Genomic DNA, 24502 nt, shown 5'->3' with positions numbered 1-24502 from the left:
CACTCCTCTCAATCGTCAACCTTTAAGTTCCTGTCCGTACCCTACGAATGCGGTCCTTGCTCGCGGTTGATGTTAGGCGAACTGCGTTTGGATCGACCGACCTGTTCCTGCTCATGTGCCGGAACTCCCTCGAGGTATGCGGCATGTTCGAGCCTGGTATGTTGAACTCGGTATTTCTGAACTACGTTAATGTACTGCTTGCGTCGTTAGAGCTGTAAAATTGCATATATATTTGTTATGCTATCGAGGGGGCCCTGCTGTCCGTTAATAAAAAAAATCAATTACAATTACAATATCATCTCGATCTTTCTGGCGGCCTCATCTACGCCATCCACTCATCTCCACTCCTACTACGCCTCCCCTGTCCATGTGAACGACCTAAAAGGACTTAAAGGCCGGAATCGTCCGGAGTCATTCTCATGGCGTGACCAGCCCACCGGAGTCTAGCGATTAAAACCCGCTTTACGACAGGAAGTTCGCTTTACAGTTCTTACATCTCGTCATTATACCGGCTCCTCCATTGTCCTGAACATCTTCCACTCGAACGTGGCTAAATGGGTTTCGTCAGTTTTGAGCAAAGTTCATGTTTCAGAGGCTTATGTGAGTGCTGGAACTATATAAGTGCTATATAGTCCCAGCTGCGTTCGTCGTCACAGGTATTTTCAGTAGAAAGTTTTTTCTTCAGCTTGTAGAAAGACCGGATGGTAGTGTATCTCATCATCAATGCTGTTATCGGTGCCGGTGTCGGCCAAGACATCCTGAAATTATACTGCCAACAAGAAACGGGTAGTTTCGCAAAAGTTACACTATGTTTTTTGACGTGTACATACAGTTCTGTATTGCTTTGCTAGTTCTGTATTGTTTTCGGGAAACCCACAACAGGGTCTTAAAGTATTAATTGGTTACAATGCTTTGTATCAATAAGGATCAATTTTTCTTGGATTAAATTAACAAACAATTCTACACACAAACAAGCTATTTGTTTTTCCCTCGATACCGTGGCACTGTATCTATCACAAAACAAAATTTATCAGCTTGGATAAAGTCAAACCTATCCGAACCTACTATAAAGACGTAGTGTAAACATTTGTACCTGATGTGTAGGGTGCGTGACGATGAGTGCGTTTTTGGGCAGAACGTTGCACGTTTGGAGAAATATGTTCTGTGGACAGGAAATTGAAAAGTCGAACCTTACCGCATACAGTTGAGCTGACTGAAACATGCAAATGGAAGCAGAAATCAAATGCATACACATTTGCATACACTTGGCGTGTGGAGTGCTTTCGATTGGTTCTTTGGCGGGGTGGTAAGTAGACCAACGCACCAAAAGTGCACTGAGTACTGCATGGTTAGAAGCGGTAGTGGAAGTACGATTTATTATTAAGCTTAACAAGAAAACGACACCAACCACATCGTTTGGGTAACGTTTGCCTACCCACATTATTGCACAAGGTCAGAAATACGGTCATGCTTGAGTTTCGAGAGCAAATCCTTCAGGGCTCTTTCGCTGGATTGGTCATGCTACTAGCTACAAGGACCGGAAGGAAGCAACAGTGGCACCAGTGTCCTGGCCAGCATTAGCTCCATGACAGCCGGACGGAACGAACGGAAGCTAGAAGGTAATCCTGTTTCCACAACCGATTTCTCAGTGGAGCAAATATAATGGTCAACATACAATCGACGCCGACTTACTGCTCTCAGCTTGGCATTGGCGAATGACCATTGCTGCATCTTCACACAGTCAAAAGTCAACCTGTGGATAGAATTCCCCACCGTGTGCAGCAGCATTAAATCTAATCCGGAACAATGTGAGAAATGCTTCATTCCAACGTCTGTAGCCATTGTTGTATGATGCTTATATTCTTTTATCTTAGATCCGCGCATAGTTGTAAGATTGTTGTCGTAACATCTGAGCACGAAACGGTGACAAAGGGGAACACATATTATTTCAAACTTTTTTTTAGAAATAATGCATTTTTGAATATCCATAATTCCAGGAGCAGGATAGCCGTAAAGGGTATATTTTTTATTAAGTTATGAATTGAGATTTTCAGCGATTCGCACCAACAATCACTAAAATAAAAAATAAAGTTTTGTTCTACGGACTTACCCAAGTTGAAACATTAAAATAGAAACAAAAATCTCAGTATTGATGGTGTATTAAAGCTATAATTGGATCGCTTACCCTTAAACTTGATAATATTAGAGTTAATTGCACGTTTTAAACACAAATATACACTAATTGTTTTAACAGTACAGCCGTAAAACCCCTAGGTATAAATAAAGCACAACCTTTGCTTCCATATTAATGCTGCTGTGACGGAACGCGCCTACTAGCGATAAACCGTACTATCAGAAGCGATAAACCGGTGGCGGTGGATGAAATACCTCGACTATTAAATCAACGCATCTGGGAAAGGCAAAATGATAAAATTCATCGGCACCAGGCACAGAATAGCCGGTGGCCAGATGAAACTTTATGTGTAGTTTTGTGGTGTTTTAATTCAATTTAAATAACGAGCTTTTCCAATTCTGCCTGCGGCAAAAATCCGTCTAGTTTAGCTAACGATAGCCTTCCGGTGGTTCATCTGCACGTCACGCATGTGTATGTGTGTGTACGGATCCGGCAAAAAAGAAGGTTGACGAAAGGCGTGCGGCGAGTAAAAACGGTGGTGAAATTTAAATAAAAGTTTAATTTATTTACTTCCATACCGCTTGGTTTTTAGGCCACGGTAAGCGTTACTGGGCGGTTTGTGGCTCGATATGGTCAGCTAAGCTTTCCATTCTGGTGGGTTTCTGGTTGATTCGCTGTGCGCGGCCATCGCTCCAGATGTGCTCATATGAATGTGTATATGTGGGAACCCCATGCACCACGCTGTGAACATGGTAGCAAACATATTCCGAACCACCCACAATCCAATTTCACTGAAATAGACGGACTCCCAGCATGGTTTACGTGTCTTTTGTACAGGTTGAGCGTCTGGTGAGCACATAACAATGCACTGCGGAAACTTTATAATGGTTCTGAAGGATACAAACGTACTTATGCAATACAATTAGTTCATCATTCAGCTTTGTTATAGTTATAGTATAGTATAGTAATATTAAATCAATGGTTCTTTTTCAATAAGCGAAAGCTTTTATATGCATACTATAAAATAAATGTAAAAATAATGTCGCATGTTAAGTTTCCCGAAGAAACACCACGATTTTATTGATTTTTTGACTTGTCTGATTGTCTTGATTTAACAAAAACCTCACGCCTCTACTCACCATGTAAACCGTAATCTAGTGCAATCTGCTGCCAAATTGTACAAAAATTGATTTTAATGTGTAGATACATTTTGCAACAACATTCAAATCTAACACCGAAGCGTACTAACGTAACGTCTGTCCTCATCAGCACACCAATAATTGCAACTTGCATCTCTTCGGAACAGTTTCAGTAAGCGAGGTTGGTTCTGCTTACCAACAACGGAAACAAGGGTAATTTATGACCTACTATCACGGATAAAACACAAAGCCTGATGGTTGATCTTTGTTAGTACCATGGCGTGAACTCGGTTGCTGATGATCCATTTCGTGCTCAAAAGTTCAGTTCATCCAAGTTCGTTCGCCATTTCAGATGGGGCCAGAGACGGCCAAGTGAAGTTTGCTTCTAACGATAGCGATGAATTTAATTACCAGCCAAATTAACTTCTCTCGGGGCCACATTAATCTAAATAAAGCGTATAAATCTCAGACTCGCTACACAAGACGACAGTTGCTTTGAGACGCACGCTGTCCTTTTCACTTTCGCTGACCTTGTAGTTGGGGTCATAGTTGATTGCGAACAGGACGAAACAGCCATACCATAATTGTAAAGTGAAAAGCAAAGATGAATCAGCTTGTTTCAATTACGTGAAGTTGAAAAGGATGTGAGGATGTTTTGTGGTGTAACGATACAATTACTGTTATTTGAAATTAACCGTCACTCGTACGCCATGTCATAAGAAGCGAGTTTTGTTTTATTCATCGTAAAAAATAAGCAAATTACGTTCAGTACAGCTAAGAGACAAGTGGAAAGGGATCATTCAAATGTACTTTTTTTCTACTTGCGTCTGATCTTCCTAACTGAATGTTTCCCCAAGCCGGTACGAAACCTGGGAAGCAAAATGTTTTCACGTATCTTATCGCAACAAACCGAAGCAAGCAAATCTCCTTGATTCCACGAGATTAAAATGTGAAGGCAATGTCATGTTGTAGCCACCGTTGTACTTCTGGTGTCTACCTTAGTCTACTTATTACAACCCTTGTCAAAGTTATCCGACAGGCGAGGATTGGAAACGGTGCACGAGCCGACTGCTGAACAGTTTACCATTGCCCTTCCGGTACAGCTAAGTTTGCCCACTGGACTGGAAAAATATGTTAATTTAATTCTACACATTTTCACTCCTCACTGGCTCGGTACTATTACGGATTCTGATGGCCCTTTTCATTTTAAGCGATATGTTTTGAGAAAAAAGTAAACGCGTAGGCGTATAACGGGTTCGATTACATCTGTTCGTATGTTGTATTCATATTTTTTAAATACAATTTCGAAGTAAATTACGATACAAGTGTACTTAACGTGAAGTTTTTAGTAATTATTATATACACAAAACATAAAAAAGGCCTTCACGACTCGATGTGTTTTAAGATTGTTTCATTCCCAACTTCCTTGTTATTCTTCGTCATGTCAACAATTCAACTAAGCGTTTCTATCAGCTGTAAGAAGTTCATTCTTCATTCTTCCCCTTAACGAACACTCGCAATCATGCGCACAACTTCAATCAGTTCCATTGCTCGCGAATCAAGGAATGCTATTGTGCCCGAATTATCCCCTCTACTGGGGTCAAATCAAACAGAGAGTATACTTCCAATTGAACCCGATTAGACTTCGCGCCTCAGTTTCGCGTTGTGCTCGGATTGGAACGGTCCAAAAGTTGGTTCAAGGATATACTCGTCTGTTTGCTGCCCAGTCACACGGCAGATCAAGCCGAAGGAAGCAAAGTTTTCAATGTGTAAGGATAACAATTTCGGCCCATCGATTTTGTAACTACCACTTGTGAAATTGTGGTGTCCGTTTTCTGTTAGTGAATGTTATACTCTCAAAAGTGTATTCAATTATTAGCGAGTATTAAATCGCATATTGCATCAGCAATCGGAGTATTGCGTGTATTGAGAGGCATTTGGTGTACAAATCAATAAATATTATGTTTGTTCTTGCTCAGAACCAGTGCAGAAGAAATTCCCAACATTTCCATTGACGTCAACGGCAAGAATTACCTCAACGAGTGCTCTAGCACCTGAAATCAAGTGTTTGGAAAAGTTTATACAAATGCTACAATACCATCCACAGAATAGCAGTGTGTGAGTGTACGATGTATAGCACCCCATTCCAGCCAGCGAAGGTCGCGAGCGTATCCCGAATGAATGTTCAAAGTGGTCTGCCTCAGTCCAATCATTGTCAATAAGGGTTTACCCGATTGTTTGTTCTGTGCGCACTAGTACTGGTGCGAAAAATCAACTGCTGGCCAGGTGAAGCGTTAGCATTGTTCCAGTTTCCATCCGGAAAAGCGCTCACACGCTGTTTTGATGTCATCGCCGTAAACGTCATCGTTGTTCAGTTTCGGGTTCTTCAGCCTTAGTAGGCTCCTGTGTACGGTTGCTCTGAGCGTGAGTGTGTTCGGGTTGGAGCGCTTCCGGAGCGCTAGTGCCATTTTCCCATCCCACAGTGCTCCATTGCCAGTGCCCGTACAATTAGTATTCGGGTGTCCACGTACGGGTGGCTAGTGCAAGCAGGGTTGAAAAAATATGTTGTGCCAAGCATCGAAAGGTGTAGTGAATAATTTACACAAATCGCGAAAAGTATGGATAAAAGCTCTGTTCATTATACTGGTGCTGAATGCGCATGTGCTTGTTGTGACATCGCAGCAGCAGCAGCAGCAGCAGCAGCAGCAGCACCAACACCAACATCAGCAGCAACAACACCAACAGCAACAACAGCAGCAGCAGCTTTTGCCGACAAACCTGCCATCACCGCAAAAACGAGGTAAACACTCATTTTTCCTCACTAGTAAACGCACAGTCCCGCAACACCAACACCGAACACCACATCATCACGCCGCCACGTTGCTTACCCGCGGCGGTAAGCCAAGAGTGTTTGCTCGCTGGTTAAAAGGAAAACGCTCGTGTGAAAATTCCGGGCTTTCCCGACCCGCACAGAACGCTCATGTATGGGTTGGCTTTGACACACATTTTAAGCGTCCGCAAGAAATCACTGTTTGAACTATGCATACACACTGATTGTCCGCTGTATCGTTATTTTGGCTGTGGATATGTGTATGTGGCGGTGTGTTTGCTTATTGCACACCGCGTACGAGTCAGTTGGAAGGGCCGTTTTCCTGCTGCTGTTGTGATTTTTAAATAAAAATTAACCTCGACAGACCTAAAAAAACAAATTTCACACAGCTCCAACAACAGCTAGGGGACAACATCATCTAGTATCATCGATACCAATACCCCGTTGCTAGGATGTTTCCAATGTGCACTACGGAATGCTACCCGGCAGCGTTTTCATAACGATAAGCGCGTTCAAAAATATGGAGCACCAACAAACGAGTGATGTAGGGTCGAGCAAAAGCGAACGTTGCCCGAGCTGCATCAAAGTTATGAATGTGAATGAACCTTTCGCCTCTTTCACCGTTGAGAGAACTTTTTTGCCACCTGATGAAAATGATAGTTTTTGTTGTGTGTGGTTGTGTGCTGTAGTGTTCGCTTCTTTAATGTTTCGTCCGAGAAGGATACGTTCCTATGCAAATCAAAGTGTTGCCGTCGTGGGGGAAAATGGTGATGACCCCGGAACATTCACTTCCTCCCACGCAATAGCGGTTTCTGCGGGAAAGGCACTCAAACAACCCTTCAAAGAAACTGTACATACCTTCAAATGGATATGGCTTGCTGTCGGGTTGTAACGTGCTCAACCTACCTTCAATGGGTCGCTTTGATTTTTACCATTTAATACTTAGTAGTGATGTGTTCTTGACGACAGGCAACAAGTTACACACACACACACACACACACACACACACACACAAACCATGGATGATGAATAAAAAAACGACGTTACTCCATTTACAGTCATGCAAATAGGATAAAAAATAGTAGACAGGAGAAACACACATCTACATCGTAGCGCAAACGAAAATGCTAATGTTGTTTAAACGCTATTAACGTTGCTGTTTATGGCATTTCACCCTCTGTATTCTCTGTAGCGGAGTTAATTAATCTTGATGTGGTAATAAAGGCATGCACTCTAAACCTGCTTTCCTGCTCTGCGTAATTGTATGCAACAAGAAGATTCTACGTGTCATTTAAATTTTTGTATTATTTGTGCACAACATAGAGAATCCAGAAGGGATAACATTTTAAAATCACATATCCCAATGATGTGATGTGATGACTAATAATATCACAATTATTTCATTAATGCATATCAATCACTAAGATTTTTATGTAACAAAAACACTGTCGGTGAAAATTGATGAAATATCACTCATTTTTCTACCGTAGTAGAGCTTATTAGTTCCATAGACCGAAGCATAATTATAATTAAACGTTAAATGGCTAACGATCAGTCAACGTTAATGTTAATGACGGAACGTAATTATGAATAATGACGAAGAGTGTATGAAAAAGAAACTGAAAATACAATCATATGACATATTATACAAAAACCCAAAATGTTTATTTTTGTGTTTTTCTTTCCTTAGTCGTGTCTGTCGGAGCCTTTAATTTCTTGACTAAAAACGTGACAAATAAATTTATATATTTACAATCACAATTATATTATGAAATAACCTATATATTTCATAGCGTTTACGTTTAAACATTGTTCACAAAAGAGGCTTATGCTAATTTGTCACACTGATTTTATATATTAAATTGAATAGTAAATTAAATCACCAAAGATTTGGATCAATTAACTATGATTTTATCACTGAAAGCCCAATTAATAAATTGTTTTAGACGAATCGTCAATACATATACAAGGTATTGATCTTTCTTCTTTGAATTCTTTCAATTAGGATTTATATTTTTCGTTAGGACGGGCAGATCATATTGTAGATTAATTTTATCACACACTCAGTCTTTGCTTCGCAAGAACGGTTCGAATGGGATTTGATCTGCCATCTAATGCAAATAATAGAATGATGATAACATTAGCTTTTAGATGGTTTTCTCTTGCCGGATAATAATTATTGACAGTGTTCTCGCATGAGCTATACAGCGTAGATTAAATTTCATGAGATAGCTTATTCTGCAAACCCTTTACAAAACGACAGCAAACATCAAACCCTCGTCAACGGTAAATTCAATTAATACGTTTCGATCTCGTACCATGCTGTCCGGCATGTTGATGTTTCCAGTTTTGCTCTACCGGATCTTTCGTTAGAACCACGACCGTTTGTGATTGGCTGCCGATGCATTTGGGTTCTGATATTTTATATACATGGGAATGTGTTTTTTTTTCTTCTCATGGTGTGCCAATTTCCCCAACACAACTACGGGACAGGAATCGTAACCAGTTTTCGGTTCTCCTATGTCGCTGATGCTTTGAAGTTTGCGTGGTAAAGGAATAAAAAATCGATCCTGTCGGGCAATTTGGAACTGGCAGCCAATATTGACAACGCACGTTTTTCTCTACCTCTAGGTGGAAGGATGTTGGGTAAAATTGTTGTGTGTGAAGATGGAACGGTTTTACCGTAGAAGAAAACAGACAAATCTATTGGCTAGTTGATGTGCTGTAAATGGTTGAAGGGAAACTTTTTATTTATTCATACGGCACCGTTTTTAAAGACGATGCGAGTATGATCGGAAAAAAACGAATCAATTTTGTATTAAAGTATGTGTTATGTTGTTTGAACGTATTTAAAGTATAATAGTTTTTCATTTTGCAATGAGAAAACTGATAAGCATTGTCAAAACAACACTAAATTTTCACTTCATGATTCCTTTAAAACAGCTGCATAATTAGACAACCGTCTGTTGAATATGGATCCTAATCATTTGCAATGAACGTTGTGCTAGAAGATTTTGCTTCAATCATTCTTCGGGCAGATTGTACGTTTTTAAAAGACCAAGACACTTCTAACAGATTCCATATGCTAGGTGTCGTGTTGATAATTCATGAAAAATGCTTAAGATAAAAAATGCTTATTTTCCCTCGAGCCATGCGTGCAAGCGGTGGCGGAGTTGGGTAATCTTCTTCCACGAGTGAATGACAGAGATAGAAAAGCAAATATTGCAAAGGTATGAAACAAAGCTACTGTGCACCACCATCGAAAGTACCATAACGTATGATAAGCGTATGCTAATTTTATTCATCTTAAGCACAGTCGAAACTTCTCATTCCTCCGCGTTCATCGTTAGCTTCAAAACAAAACAAAAACTTTGTTGGCTCGTTGTTCGGAGAATTTGTACGATTTCCCTTTACCTCATCGCCATCAACGTTATGATCGCAACACACTGTACTGCATACAAAATTCTCGAAACGTACGTGATTTGAACTCCTCCAAAATTATGCTAATATTAAATCCGTGTTTGGACACAAGTTACAGTACGTTGCAATTGTTGTTAAAATTTTTAATAGACTCATAAAATTATTGTACCGAAACGCTTTTGACTATTTCAAAATCGTTAAATATGGTTGTTTGCAAATATTATGCTTCACTATTATGAAAGGCTTAAGCTTTTGGCAACTACTTGATGGTGAGCAATTAATTGTAACTTTAAAACAGAACGGTTACAGAACGGATAATCGTGAATAGGTGCATTACCTGTCTGCCAAAACATACATTCGAAATAAAAATCCGCAACTATCATATGCACCAAAGAGTTCAATTACAAAACCTTTTTTTTTAGAAATGGGTAGGTCATAAACAAATGAAACATTTGTACATTCATGATAATTTTAAAAAAATAAGGTTCTAACGATCGTTATTTTTCTTCTTCAAACGAATTACAGTACTGTATAGTGCACTGTAATGCATTCCCAGAATCGCAATTCTCCGTGGGGAAAATAAATTGATCTTAAGTAGATAATTTTAATCAAGCTGTGTGCAACAAAAGTAACACGTACATCTAGACATAGGAAAGGTCTGTAGATGGTGCACAGTCTGGGTCATTTGTAAATATATTTTGATTGAAATTGATACCAATTGTCCATTAAACCAATAACGAACCAAGGCTTTTGCGGCATACTTACGAGGTGAACATTAGGAAACCACGCACCATTGTATGTTGATTTACTCACATAACAAAATTGTTGATATTTTATTTGAAAATGTTTTATAATTCTTGAGAGACTTTCTACAAGTACAAGTAGCTTTCTGCTCAGCTGGAATGTTAGTAGTTCCGCCGGACAACTTGATGTAGTCTAGTTGTATTTTGGAAACTTAACTTATCTTACAGAACAAATGCTTAAAATAATCGTTTTCTTCGTGATTTTCCTTTCTCTGAGAGTAATATAACTTGCTAATAAAAAAGTGTGTCAACTTACGATTTAGGCGATTAAGGTTCTGGTTCCGGTACCGGTTCGTTTCTGTTCGCGTAACTCTGTTTGTGTTTCATGGAGTGGCTGGCAGTAAAGCCAGCAGTGTGTACCGCTTATTTTTATTGCACTAAATACGCCCACAGGGAAAAGATGGCCAAGCTACGCAGATACGTGACAATTTTTGTGAGTCGAAGGATGGACTCGAAGGGATATTTTGTGCCCAAACGCTATTCGCACGATCAACGTGATTACCCATACTACTGGTACCATCAGGTTAGGGTTTAGGAGTATAGATATGGTACATTTTAGAGTGTGAACGCTTACAATCATCAGTAACAACTTTGATTTCAAACGTGATACTATAAAGTATTTTAAGTTTTAAACATTTCAATGCACCACAATACTAAACTCAAGTAACCCAACATATGGAACATTAAATATTTATGGTGTTTATGTTAACATTACTGATAAATTCTGCAAAATAAACTGGTACTAAATATAAACTAATACAGATCTAAGTTGATTTGGTTACGGTTTCAAATTAATTAATTTAGTCAGTTTTAGCTCTTTGCTAGATTATTTTTATGCTTGAAAAACCACTATACGGCTAGTGATGTTACTTCTTTAGTAGGTTTTGTACAGTAAAAGTTTGTGAAAGCTGAATATCTCTATAACTTATGTTAAAACAAAACACCTAAAACGTTTCAATAACCAGATAATTATCCCAACATTGAAGAATTAGCTTATTTTCATACTTTCACTTAAAAGTTATTCACAAAACCATTATATTGATAAACAATTGAACTTGGAATCAAAAACAACCGTACGAGAATGTAGTTAGTAACAAAAACACATTTAAATCATACCCGCACTATCTGCAGATAAAAAAGATAATCTACGAAACATAGCATAAAACAGAAAAAACTGGAAACTGAAGCAATCGTGCTAGAATCGCGCAACTTATCTGCGACTAGTTAGAACAGCTCAATGATGGCGCAGTACGATGGTTCGCATCAAATGTGCACCTGCCTGACATACCTGTGCCATCCTTTTTCAGAGTGTGTCCTTGTGTTTTTCCAACTACTTGTGGTTGAATGATGAAAAAATAATTAACGAGAGCACTGCATTCACTTGGAAAAGTAATCTAGTGCACCGTGGCTGGATACACCACAAGCATGATTCGTTGCTTTATGTCGTTTTATGGACCCGGCCATTCCTGCAGTAGATAACGGACATGCACAGATGAAAATTATTGTGTTGCCTTGTAACTTTGCTTTTTCTTTCATTATGATCTACTGCACTACGCTCTTTGTTCGTCTAGTCGAAACATAAAGAAAACACGAAAGGCTAGATTACGATAGTAACGACGGGATCTGTTTCTTCTGTGTTTCATGCACTTGACTGCATTGCAATTATTGCGAAAAAGAAAAAAAGGTTACTCTGCATCGTGACACATGAACAGATCGCATGTTGCACCGTTGATGAAATCGGGTAGATTGTTAGCAATAGTTAAAGTAATATTTACTTAAGACTAGACTATTACGGGTTTTGTTACTGTAAAAATGTATACCATATTAGATATATAACACAGCACTTACAACTACCATTGAAGCTTTTTAATATTTCTTACATATCATTTCTGTAAGAATTTTCATAACACTAGTCCACTAAAACTCTGGTAGAAAGGTTATTTAAGATTGTTTCGGAATAATTCATTGCCACATGACATTCCAAGAAAACCTATACAGATAAACTTATCAAAGCATTCCTTCTTCAAAACAAGTCTTTTATTCAGTTATGCCCTCATTCAGTACAGCCTGTATTCTGAATTGTTATTAAAAGTTTAATATAGTCGAATAATATTGGATATAGATTATTTTTGGTCGGTTTAGTAAAAGCTACCATTGTGGTAAATTGTCATCAAACTGCGTATGTATAATGCATTTTCGTACTTGAATAACTGGGCAATAGATCTTATGCTTATGCATAATGTATCATGCATACATTCAAGCTAACCACAAATTATTTAACAAAACCAGAAATTTTCTACGTTCAAAATTTATTGTTCCCTTAAGAAATCCACACAACCCACCCATGAATGCACGAGAGGATCAAAGTTAATTTCTTCGTTGCCAAAAATTCGTTACACAAGCTTGCGTTACGCCCCACAAATTCAAGTTGCGCCACAAATCATTGCACCCTCTAGGCGAATAAACCGACCAAGCTAATCGTGAAAGACCATGCGCCTCCATTATATCAAAGCAACTTTAGCTCTGTGAAAAATTCGTACCCTCCACATTCCAATTTTTCCGTTTGGCATTGAAACTTTTTGCAAGAATATTTTCCATGCTTCACCTGCTTTCGATCCCTGTCCTTCGCGTGGCTCACCCTGTTTGTTCTAAGGATCACGTATATTTCGACCGTTTGTGTATGATTTATACTTCCTGTTATTATTAATACGTTCATAAAAAGGCGAAACATAATTTTCGCTGGTAATTAAATTTATACGAAACACAGAGCATAATAACGACCACAGGGGCTCTACATATGGTATCCGTATATCGTGGCTCCATTCGCTGTGTGGTGAATGTGGACTCCCAAATCCCTAGTGAAATATGGTTTTCCGGTTGCGGAACCTGTTTCTCATCGGATATTCATTGCCTGCTGGGAATTCCTCTTAAAGAAACGTGTCCTACAGCGGTGTCTAAGCCATCTGGGAGGTCGGTAGAGTTCGTCGTTTCACACTTACTTCTCGATTGTTCCAATACAGCAGACATAAGCCAGGGTGAGGAACAAATTTTTGACCAAACGGTAAACGTGACGTGATTCAAGCTCGAAAGAAGCCATTCGTCGTCTATATAAGTTCTTAACGACCATTGCAAGCCCTTGGAGAGGGTGGATTTAATTTAAAAACGTGCCATTCTCACGAATGTTGAGTAAATAATAAGATTTAAACTGAAGCTTAGACTTTAAAAACGGATAAAAACGGATGTGTTTAATGTGCACGAACACATTTTTGTAGGAAAAAATAATTATTTCCGTTTAAAAGGTCATAAACATAACGTTAGGACCTCATATTTCACAAATTTAAACCAGTTTTAAAAATTAATATGTACTGTAATGCAAAAGACATTGTTACCATTTTAATTTATAAAACTGATTATGATTGACTTTAAGCCAGTGATTCCCAAGGTGGTCCCTACCGTTCACAGCAGTGGGCGCTGGGAAATATTTAGTGGGCGATGAGCTTCAAATAATTCACAGGTGTGACACAGACTCTCTACTCTTTTTCAGTAGCATATCGTCAAAGAATTCTAATCTAGGAATTCCTTACACGTAGCATTATATAGCAAATTAGATATAATTGAGCGACAAATCGCTGCGTATGTCATCAACACAAGCAGTCGAGTGATTTTTTTATTCAGGAAGAACCGCAAAAATACGACGAAATAGTTAACTGAACAACAAATACAAGTACGCACTTACTAATATATAATCATTTATTTCAGTCAGTTTTAAGCCATGAAACATTTGCAACATTTTTTAATAAACATGATATGGTCCGTTTATTATGTAGGGCAGCTAGGCTTTTTTAAATTAATCAAACGACTATTTTCAACGCTTCAAATGGCTTCAAGATAGAAAAGAATATTCCTTTAGAACATATTTTGAGCGTAGCAACGGATGCAGCTCCATCGATGGTAGTCCACCATTGTGGATTTATATCTTATTTGAAGCGAAAACAGCCAAACGTGATTACGGTTTATTATCACCATTCAAGATGGTGTCATGGTGGCTAAAAACTTAGGTAAACATCTTTCTACCAGTTTGCAAACTGCTATTAATGCTATATACAACATAAAAATCAATGCATTAAATTGCAGGATATTTCGACAACTATGCATTGCACCGCATTGTGAACTATGCAACAACGACGATTTGCAACAGTTACTCTTATACACTGAAGTACGTTGGCTTTCTAAACGATCTTGCCTTAGTCATGAATCTTATATAGTTATAGAACTTAAATAACTCAAAATCCTTTATTGGTCGAAAAAATTCTTAAAAAGGAATGTGACCTAGCATAGTTGACGGAGCTGTATTCCAAGTTTAACGAAATTAATTTTAACGATAAGCAAACATATTGCTCGCTATTGGAAATGTTATACGAGGGCTTGAACACAAGACTTATCGACATTATAAAACTGTACGACCCAGCATGGATCCTCGTTCCTTCTCAAATTGAGGAGGACATAAATGTGCTGTTGCAAGAACTTTAAATGTTGCAAATGTGCGCAACTCATTGAGCTACAAGCTAATGAAATAATTAAATCCGAGTATTAACATCTTTGGCTGCAAAATAGTGTGCAACGACTTTATCTCAATTTATGGAGGATAACTAAAAATAATCCTGGTACCTTCATAGCAGGTATCCCATCGTCCTACATAGTAGAACAAGGTTTTAGCGCGATTAGTAATTTACAAGCCAAAAGAAGAAATCTCCTGCAAACAGTTGAACGAGCAGGAGCATGAGGTTAATCAAACTGTATCCTGAGGTAGAAAAACTATTAAGAAAACATCAAATGTACCTTTCACACTGATATAGTCTATGACTCTCTTCTAAATAAAAATTGGGATTGTTCGTCCATAGCAAGCACTCCAGTAGTACGCGTCCAGCTACGAAATATTCAATACGGCCATAAGTGAGACTGCATCTCGTTGCATATAGTATTAATTATTGTATTGAACTGTATTGTATACTTTTGTTTTATAAACTCTAAGGAACTTCAATCAAGTCTACTGAACTGAGTTTAGAAAAGAAACACTACCTAGCATAGTTAATGCTATCATAGGATAGTGCACATACTTAAGAGTACGTATATTTATTTATGCTGTAAAATAGATATTTGTGCGAAATTTCTTCGAAAAACAGTTAAATTATTCTAGTTTTTGTACACAGTGGCATTTCCTGAACACATTTCGGAAGAATATAGCTAAAACAAATACATCTAACAGGAGATTTTGAAAACTACAACGTATCTGAAAATGGCAGACGTTGAAAATTGAAAATGCTATTTTCTTTTGAAAATGTGTCTCTTATTTGTTCCTGAAATCCCAATTTAGAAATAAAATTGTAAGATTACTAAGAAATCAAAAATATTACTTAATTATGTCAAAATTATCTAGGGAAAATTTTAAGACAATTGGTCAAAAGTCTCTGAATATAAATTTGTTTACAAATGTATATTTATGATACAAAACATTGGTTTAATTCATTAACCAAATATCATTCACATTTCTTTAAATTTCAACTATTTGGATTTTGTGTAGAAGAAGAAGTCTTTGTTTTATTTTTTACAGATTAATTTACGACACACCTCTTTCAGCGCTATTACTTGTAATTAAACTAATATTGTAATCCCATTGTTTTTTTTTTCACAGCCGGTAACATTGCCGATGGTGCCAAGGATCATTGCAACAAAACTGTTGACATCTATGAGGATATCTCCTCACCCGAAGTGACTAACCTGAACCGAAACCGGCCACTCACATGTTGGTACCGGTTTCGAAGCTTCCGCGGAGCACCACGCGATTGGGTACTGCGGTTGAACTTCAAAAAGTTTAAAGTAGGAACGCTGTTGAATGCGACGCACTGCGATGGAGGCTACTTGCAGGTGAGATTGTTCATTACCCCTCAATTGTTTTATTTGTCATTTTCTTCTAAAATTTCATTGTTGAAAAAAAAACAAAAAGTTTTTCCGTTGCTTAAACATGATTTTTTTCAATTACTGATCTCACGTTACGTGCAAACCCTTCATAGTTAACCTTTAACTAAAACAAAGGCGATATAGAAAAAAGTGTTCTGTCAGAAAAGTACATCTTTCTTCATTACACGGTACAGCGAAAAAATGTGAATCCGATGAATTGGCAGCTCGAAGCGACGATTTGGCATTCGTTCCAGGAAATGAATTTTCATCCAATGGATTGTACATTATTTATTCGTTCGAGCAACTTGTCACGTACGCCAACGGCAACATCCGATTTACTCCGTCCAATTCAACTTGCATCGTACACTTTCGTGCAACACGGGACCGATCGAATAGTAGACTTCGGTGCCAAAAGTTCCATCGTTCCGGTAGCAGCATTCCGTTCGATGCTTTCTGGATACCCCACTCCGTACGATGCGACACCGAACGGATCAGAATAACGTTCTGTTTCCCGGATGATGGAGGTTGTCGTTTTACGTGCGCTGTAATCTCAGTTCCGGTGCAGTGTACAACCATTGACTGTGTGCTTTTGGCTGAAAATGACAGTTGAAAAATGTCTTTTTACTACGCTACTACTCATGTTGAAGGAAGTGAGAAAAATGGTAGAAGTAGTTTATCGAAATGGATTTTAAATGAACGCTGATAGAGCGCCGATCCGATTCATTCCCTTACATTTAACTGCTGCGTACAGGATGTAAAAGATATAATTAACTCATGACAACTTACCTTGAAATGCTTCAAAGGATTTTATTTCCAATAACAAACAATATTGACGTTGTAACATTTCAGTTTTCTTGAACAATTAAGATAGTCTCAAAGTATTCATGTTAGTACAAATGTTATTTGAAATACCTGCAACTGAAAATTTATTGAAAAATTGATAAATTATTAGCTTAGATCCCAGATCTGCCGGTTTTCTTAGGTCGTTATATGATTGGACCGTACCATAGTTTCGCAATATTTAGTTTATAACACGCTGACCAGCTTCATTAGGGACATTTAAACCAACAACAACCCATGCTTCTGAACACATTTTTGCTTTGTTCGGTATTGCTGAGCACAGCATGAGTTATTAATATAACTTCGCACAGGTGGAATCGTCGTACCCGCAACGTGATATGCGCAAATGGCACAGGCCAAATGGACTCGGATTGACCTCGTCATCGTTTGCCGCAGCTTCGAAACGATGCTCGTTTGCATTTTGTTCGTGCCATCGTGCTACTGACACCGACCGTAAGGCCATATTTCGCGATGACGAAATGCGGATAATCCTCTTAATGAGATGAAATTATTTCATAAATTATGAACAATTCCCCAGTGCTGCGAAATGGTGCCCTGATTTCCAATTTTGGTTCGTTAGCGAAATCATATTCCTTCGCTGTTTCTCGGAAAATAATAGTCGATATTGGAAATGTTCAAGATACTCGGTTGTCGGCTGGCGCAGCTTCTCATCACAGATAATGGTACAAATTTATGAGTAACACCTTAACGGATGTTCATATACAACATTCAACAAAAAGATACGAGGTGATTTCTATAAAGCTAAATATTCTAACTCATAATATTGGAGCACACATAAGCATACAACATAATAACTCCTTCTTTAATGCAGATTCTACTGGTTTTTAGTCCATATTATTAAAAGATGTTAACAAATTACCCCTCCATTTAAGTGTTTATTTCATATATTTGTGTAAGTTAAACGAATTTACACTTGTCCTCATTTGCAGATAGTGGACGGTAATGCCAAAACCGATGTGTCAAACCGTAGAGAACCGGGTCAATTTTGCGGCGAGTCGGAACAACCGCAAACGTTCATCAGTGAAACAAGTGCCGTCAAAATAGTCTTTCACACCGATAATTTCACCGACCAGGTAAATGTGTGCCGAAACCATACATACATTAGCATTTAAGCTATTGCTTACGATCAGCTACTCATTAATTTTAATAACCAATATGGCATGGAAGTTAAATGAGACATACAATAAACGTTGTATACGTGATCATGGCAAGAATGACGGGTCTGGTCAACCAACATGATTGGACCATTTTTATAAGATATATTTCATGCATAACTGAGCAGTAAATGAGGAATTATGTTTATTATGCATTTTTGAAGAATGGAAGAAAAATTCCTCAACAAAAGGACTGTTCTTATTTCTACAAATCTCAACGGAATCCAAGGGTGTTAAGAATCTGGTGACAAATAATCGACTATTTACAAAGATACACCAATACATTAATCGAATGTACCGCTTGTTCCCTGTCATGATGTAAATGCAATGAACTGAAACGGTATATAATACTTTTTCGACCCATGAATTGCGTAAACTTCGAAAACAATTTTACTATCAGTGTGCAAATAAACTGCCGTTTTCCGCATGTCTTTTATGTTTTTACATTGTTTTCATTGACTTCTCTGAAGAAAAAAAAAATTGCCAACCGAATAAAAGTACTGTAAGAAATGAGGCGATAAATATAGCTCGAACGACTTCCAAACACTTCCAACTTTGTTGTGAATGTTTTTTTTTTATCATTCATTCTGTTAGAGCGCGAACTGTACAAAGCGTCTGAGCCTTTAGTATATGTCCATCGTGTAAGCTTGCAGTAATTCAAGGTATAAAGAAACAATAGTAATGTTCAAAACAAGCTATATTGTCGTTCCTGAACCTTATACAAATGGCAAGACAAACACTTACAGCTATTTCTAACAGCTTTGGCAACGTCGACAATGAGTCGACGAAGTTCTCTAGTAATTCCAAAGGATTTTCACCTCCTTCAAACATAGTACTGTTGCAAAAGAGACTCAGAGTACTTGAGTAGCTCTATGGCATTTGTTTGCATAAAGGCAATGCTTTTTATCGGGTTGCTGTGGTCCCGGATGAATAGGAAACGGAAAGTTTTAAGTGATGAGAGATTTTATCTGCTTCAATACATTAACAATGCTCACACGAGTACAAATGCTTGTTTTAGAAGAACTTTAATGTCTGGCTTACAACGCTTACCATGAACGATTCTCGGGAGTATTACTGGTATGAATCTTTCGAGAAACATAAAAACATGAAAAATTACTTAAAATACTATAAATCATTTATTATAAAACAAGTTTTTGATGTCATGCGTGTCTGTTATGGTTCATATGAAATAATCATTTTCAGTGAATGGTAATTTGAGAGTTTTGGTCTCAGATTTCACTTGTTTACGTATTAACGGTACTCAAGATGTGACTGTGACTCCAAACCATACATTCGGCCCGATCTAATTATGCCAATGAGTCTGGTCGATTGCGCTTTGATTTCACCAATTGAGCCCTTTCGAATCAATGAAAAGAACGGTACAGTGTCAGTTTCGCATCCAATTCATCCCTTCAAACCACCAGCATTTGCTCATTTCAGTTGCGAAATGAAGCTGCATTTGAGTGGAAACCTGATTGCCACTTTTGGCACAGCGCATTCGATCAATACCTGTCACTAATGGGGAGGGAATATGCTACTCTGGGGTTTGCCATTTCTCTTTGCAGACATATTTCGCGTTCGACTCTGGCGCAGAACAACAAATGGAGGTATTCAACCGATACGGTCCCCATCCGGAGCTTTATCCGAATCGCCGAGGTGAAGTGGTTCAAGGGTAAGTACTAGATGCTGACGGAAGCATCTATGTTTGATATACAGCCTCAATGCTTGCATTGCTGCCATCAGAATCAAAAGCCGCCGAGCACGACCTTCAATAAGTACCGTCGGGGATATGGCGAGAGTGCATTCATTTATTCAAAACTATCGCCAAAATTGATTTATTCAATGAATATAAATGACTACTTACGGGTTGATTGAAAGTATGCGGGGTGCTAAATTTTCTCCGCTAACCCCCAAACTTTGTCTGCTGGCCCCTTAGTTTGTTTCCCCTCGTTCGAAACGTTCACTTCCACACTGGCCCTCATTTCCAACAAACTCAATGCGCTAATGTATGGTTCTTTCTCTTCCATTGCGGCTTTCCCCTGCATTTATTATTATGGTCTACACAACCGCTTTTCGTGACTGTGTGCAATTCACTCACATCACCAGCTCGTACTGCGAACGAGAATTTCGCGACTGTCGGCTGCAGACCTGCTACGTGCAATCACCTGCTTATCCAGGAATATATCCGCGAGCGTTGAAGTGTCGCTACCGGCTCCACACGAGACTGCCTTTCATCAAGCTCTACATCCAGAATGAGCAGTTCGCAGTGGACGGACAGAGGTAAGTGGCGGAACGGAACCGTTCTGAACGGACTGTTCTGTATTTCTTCATTGGTATGGAGTTCGGGGGCTTTGATCTTTCGATATCGATAATGTATCGGGCTTTTCTCCTGTTACCACTGTTTCGATTCACCGCTACGGTCCAGGTGTGAAAACATCATGACATGTCCGATGAAGGAGATAGGGTCTGGTTCGGAGCACTGTCCCTACGATTGGTTGGCTGTGTACGACGGACGCGACGAGCACGCACCACCGATTGGAAAATTCTGCGGGATGGGTAAATTCCCCTTCAGTATTATCGGTAAGTGTGTAAATAGCCAGTTTTATGGAGCCAGCTCATCAAACCCACAACTCAGTCGCGCACCGTTTTGAGAACTTTGAGCGTTAGATTTGAGTGGCATTACGTGTCAACCAAATGAAATGCATTTTTATCTTCACAGGAACGTCCCAGCATATGTATGTGGAGTTTGTATCCTCACCAGCTGGACCGCTGCTTAACACGGGTTTCCATTTCAACGTGGGAAACTGGCCAGGTCATGTGGAAACGGTTGGTACCAAACATGGCGCGTGTGATTGGTTGCTTAGTTCTGATGCGTTACGTGCCACCAGTGCCTCCGAAGGCATCTTCCTCAGCGTAGCACACTGGTATCCACCAAATACCTCCTGCAGCTACCACATACAAGGAAACGAAGACGAAGTGGTTCGTCTTTACTTCCCGAGGTACGTTCAACGATAAGCACGATAGCATTGGCTTAATGGGCACAATTACCTTAATCGTTCTGTTTAACGTTCTCTTTGATAAATTGATTAGTTTTCGAATAAATCGTATCGAAGCGCCGATCATAAAGCACGAGGAGGACTGTGCAGAATCACTCACGATCTACGACGCAAACAATCCCGATCCTGCCCGTATCATCAAGACGTTCTGCGATACCTTCTCTCGACCGATGGAGAAGATCGACTTTGTCAGCACTGGTCGGTCGCTGTACGTGAAGTTTCTTAGCAAAACCGGCTCGTACAGTGGCAGCTCGCTGTACTACTGGGCACACTATGACTTTTTCAACAACACGAAGTTTGGTGATCCTGTGCCAAACACGCTCTGCGACGAGGTGTTCTATGCCTGGAAGTATAGCCGCGGAGAGTTAAAGTCCCCAAGGAACACACTCATCTACAAACGAGCCTCTGGCAGTGACGTTCGTTGCCAGTACAAGTTCATCACGGACCGTCGTTTGTTTTCGCGTGTTGTAGTCGAAGTGACATCGGTCACGTTCAAGGAAGTTCCCTACTCGATAAGCGCATGCACTCGCTGCCACGAGGAACGTGTCGATAAGCTAATTTTGTGGGAAGAACGAGACAAGAGCCAGAACCGGTTGGCCTGCTTTTGCGATAATATTCCCCGACCGGTGCGAATCATATCTTCGGGTGATCAAATGAATCTAGAGCTTATCATACAAGGACAGCACGCGACGACAAGCTACTTCAAAAACCCAAACACTCTGTTCGAGGCGAACTATGAGTTTGCACACGGACCAATTTGTGGACCGATTACGTTAGGTCCCTCGCCGGACGGAGAGCTGGTGTTTCCCTACAAAAACGCACTAGGATTCCAACTGACTGAAAACCGCAAAGAAAAATGCATCTGGGAGCTTAAGGTGGCGGCTCAACGTGATTTATGGTTGCACCTGGACAAGGCTCGGTTTGCTGAGCGTAGTTGTGAGCACGGCCGCATTGAGGTTTATCTTGCCGGCCGACTTGAGCCACGATTTATCATCTGTCCAGAAAATGTTAGCCTTGCCCGAGATCTACCAATACTGTCTGCGGCAGAGCTGGGTGCCGTCGAGAACGAGAATGAACCGCTGCCAGTACTGATACAGTACACGGGCGACAGTGCTATTGGTAAAAATGCTTTCAAATTCGTCTGGACAGAACTGTTCCATCTACCTCGCAATGCCGACGGCACGCTTGCAACCTCGGCCATGTTCAAGGACAGCTGCGATTTCTACTGTCCTGGTGATCAGCATGTTTGCATACCGGAATATTTACTGTGCAATGGTGTCCTTAACTGTCCCAACGTGACCGGCCTGCGAGTTGTGGAGAGTAACATCGACAAAAACTATGAGTACATCGAGGAAAACTATCTACGTACCGGGCTCTTCGACAAGGAGTTCCTGCTCAACATCGAGTATCTGACCGATGAGTCGCCGGAGCTCTGCCGGACGAAATACATACCCGGTAGCAACCCCGGCCAGGTCGAGCTACCGGACGTGGTCGAATGCTTCCAGTTTCCGGTGGTACAGATGGTTGTAGCTGGCATCATCGTCAGCACGCTAATCATTCTAGCTTTCGTCATCTACTGTCGTTTGTATGGGCAAAAGTATTACGAATGAGAAGAACCGCACTAGCGCTGGCTGTAGCGTCCCTGCTTCCAGTCTCTAGACTATCTCTGATGAGGTAAGTTGTTAGCTTTTTGTGTCTCTTTTCTCTCCCAACACCATTTTCTTCCTCCTTCATTGGTTGATCTACGTGGGTAGGCGCAACGAGTGAGCTTATTGTGTGTTGCGCAAACTGAACTACTTACATAGCAAGGGCACAGCATTTACGATGAAATAGCGACGTTCAGCAACATTTAGTACGTTAGGCAAATTCCCTTTTGATATGACCTTACTTTGAGCACTATTTTGGAACAAGTAGATCTTTTGGCAAAGTTTGTAAGCGATTGCATTGAAGCAATCACTGTACGGTTGAAAACGTTCAATCCTCTCCACTAGTGGTTCATTTTAATGATCTACACGGAAATTAAACAAAAGTTTTTTCTCGAAAAAAACCCGCACTACCAAACTCAGTAGAACATAACTGCGGGAAAATTTTCTGCACCAATTGAACTAGTTTAGGGAATATTTTCTTTACTTTTTCTTCGTAGTCAACAATAGTACCAGTTATTTCCATTTCAACAGCAAGTTACAAGCAGGGTTACAAGCAAAAGTTGTGCTTGAGACAATGACAACTTTAGCAACACACACACACACACACACTATTAAACAATGCATCAGCAAGTAATGCAGGGTAGCTTGAACACGGTGCATGAAACTAGTTTTAACAATCGTTTCATCGAAACAAAGAATATTGTTGAAAGCAGTGTTGGTGGTGAAGGAAGTTAAACTATAGGCAAATAAAAGGCAATTCTTTACGATAATGAAAATAAACTAAAAACAACAACAACAAATCCTTGCACAACTTGTACATAAGTAAAATTTAAACTAAGAATCCTAACTAAGAAACAAAACAAAACTCACAAACAAATAAGAACCAGCGTGGACTTAGGCCAAATAGGAACGTAAAGCAGAACACGATTCAAATGCAAATGGAAGTAGTAAATCACAAATCTAGGGAATATTATGAATCAATTTCAATTACTATATACAACGGTGATGGAGAGAAAGTAAAATTGAAGAAAAAAAACTCTAAACGGAATGCCATATATTCAGCGTAGTACATTGTTGGAGCCGAGGAACCTTGAACTGTTTAACGAGTGAAGTGAAGCAAATAGAACGAAAATGTTATTAAATTGAGTATGTAGTGATTGTGTGCGTCGGTGATCCCTGTTGGGTAAGGTGAACAATAAAGAGAAATGGCATGAGAATGCCAATATAACGAATGTTTCCGTGTGAATTTTATATTTCATAGCCGCTTATTTATGTTACACTTTTTTGTTTCAACACTTCTTGCTTAACATACCATGTTTGTACATACATCATTAGAGTTCGTGTCGTTAAATTCATACTAGCTGCATTGAGAAACCCAAGAATTTCTCGCCATTTATGAACTCTTTTCATGCTACATTAACTTTCAATTATTACTGCTTTGAGCAGAACATGGAAACAGATTTCAGTTCATTCGCTCTTGGAATTGCCTTTCATTAGATTA

General features: G+C 39.4%; 1 protein-coding gene across 1 annotated transcript; it reads left to right on the top strand.

Annotated features, from left to right (window-relative positions):
* The first annotated feature begins 5833 nt into the window (after positions 1-5833).
* On the top strand, positions 5834-24205 carry LOC128306353 (uncharacterized). The gene is made up of 8 exons (XM_053043832.1): positions 5834-6073; positions 16019-16251; positions 18075-18218; positions 19865-19971; positions 20406-20579; positions 20725-20879; positions 21019-21298; positions 21390-24205. Exons 1-8 carry the CDS (start codon positions 5836-5838, stop codon positions 22963-22965), a joined length of 2907 nt encoding a protein of 968 aa, XP_052899792.1. The 5' UTR covers positions 5834-5835; the 3' UTR covers positions 22966-24205.
* The last annotated feature ends 297 nt before the right edge of the window (positions 24206-24502 follow it).

This window comes from Anopheles moucheti, chromosome 2, assembly GCF_943734755.1.
Source record: "Anopheles moucheti chromosome 2, idAnoMoucSN_F20_07, whole genome shotgun sequence".
NCBI classification, from domain to species: Eukaryota; Metazoa; Arthropoda; class Insecta; order Diptera; family Culicidae; genus Anopheles; species Anopheles moucheti.
The sequence above is the reverse complement of the archived record's forward strand: the minus strand, read 5'-3'. Positions and strand labels throughout refer to the sequence as shown.

What these genes read in the sequence shown, in the direction of transcription:
- LOC128306353 (XM_053043832.1), top strand. Translation starts at nt 5,836, where the DNA reads ATGTTGTGCCAAGCATCGAAAGGTGTAGTGAATAATTTACACAAATCG. An exon ending in CGAGGTGAAGTGGTTCAAGG is followed by an intron (nt 19,972 to 20,405) that starts GTAAGTACTAGA and finishes TCACATCACCAG; the next exon opens with CTCGTACTGCGAACGAGAAT. An exon ending in TTCGCAGTGGACGGACAGAG is followed by an intron (nt 20,580 to 20,724) that starts GTAAGTGGCGGA and finishes GCTACGGTCCAG; the next exon opens with GTGTGAAAACATCATGACAT.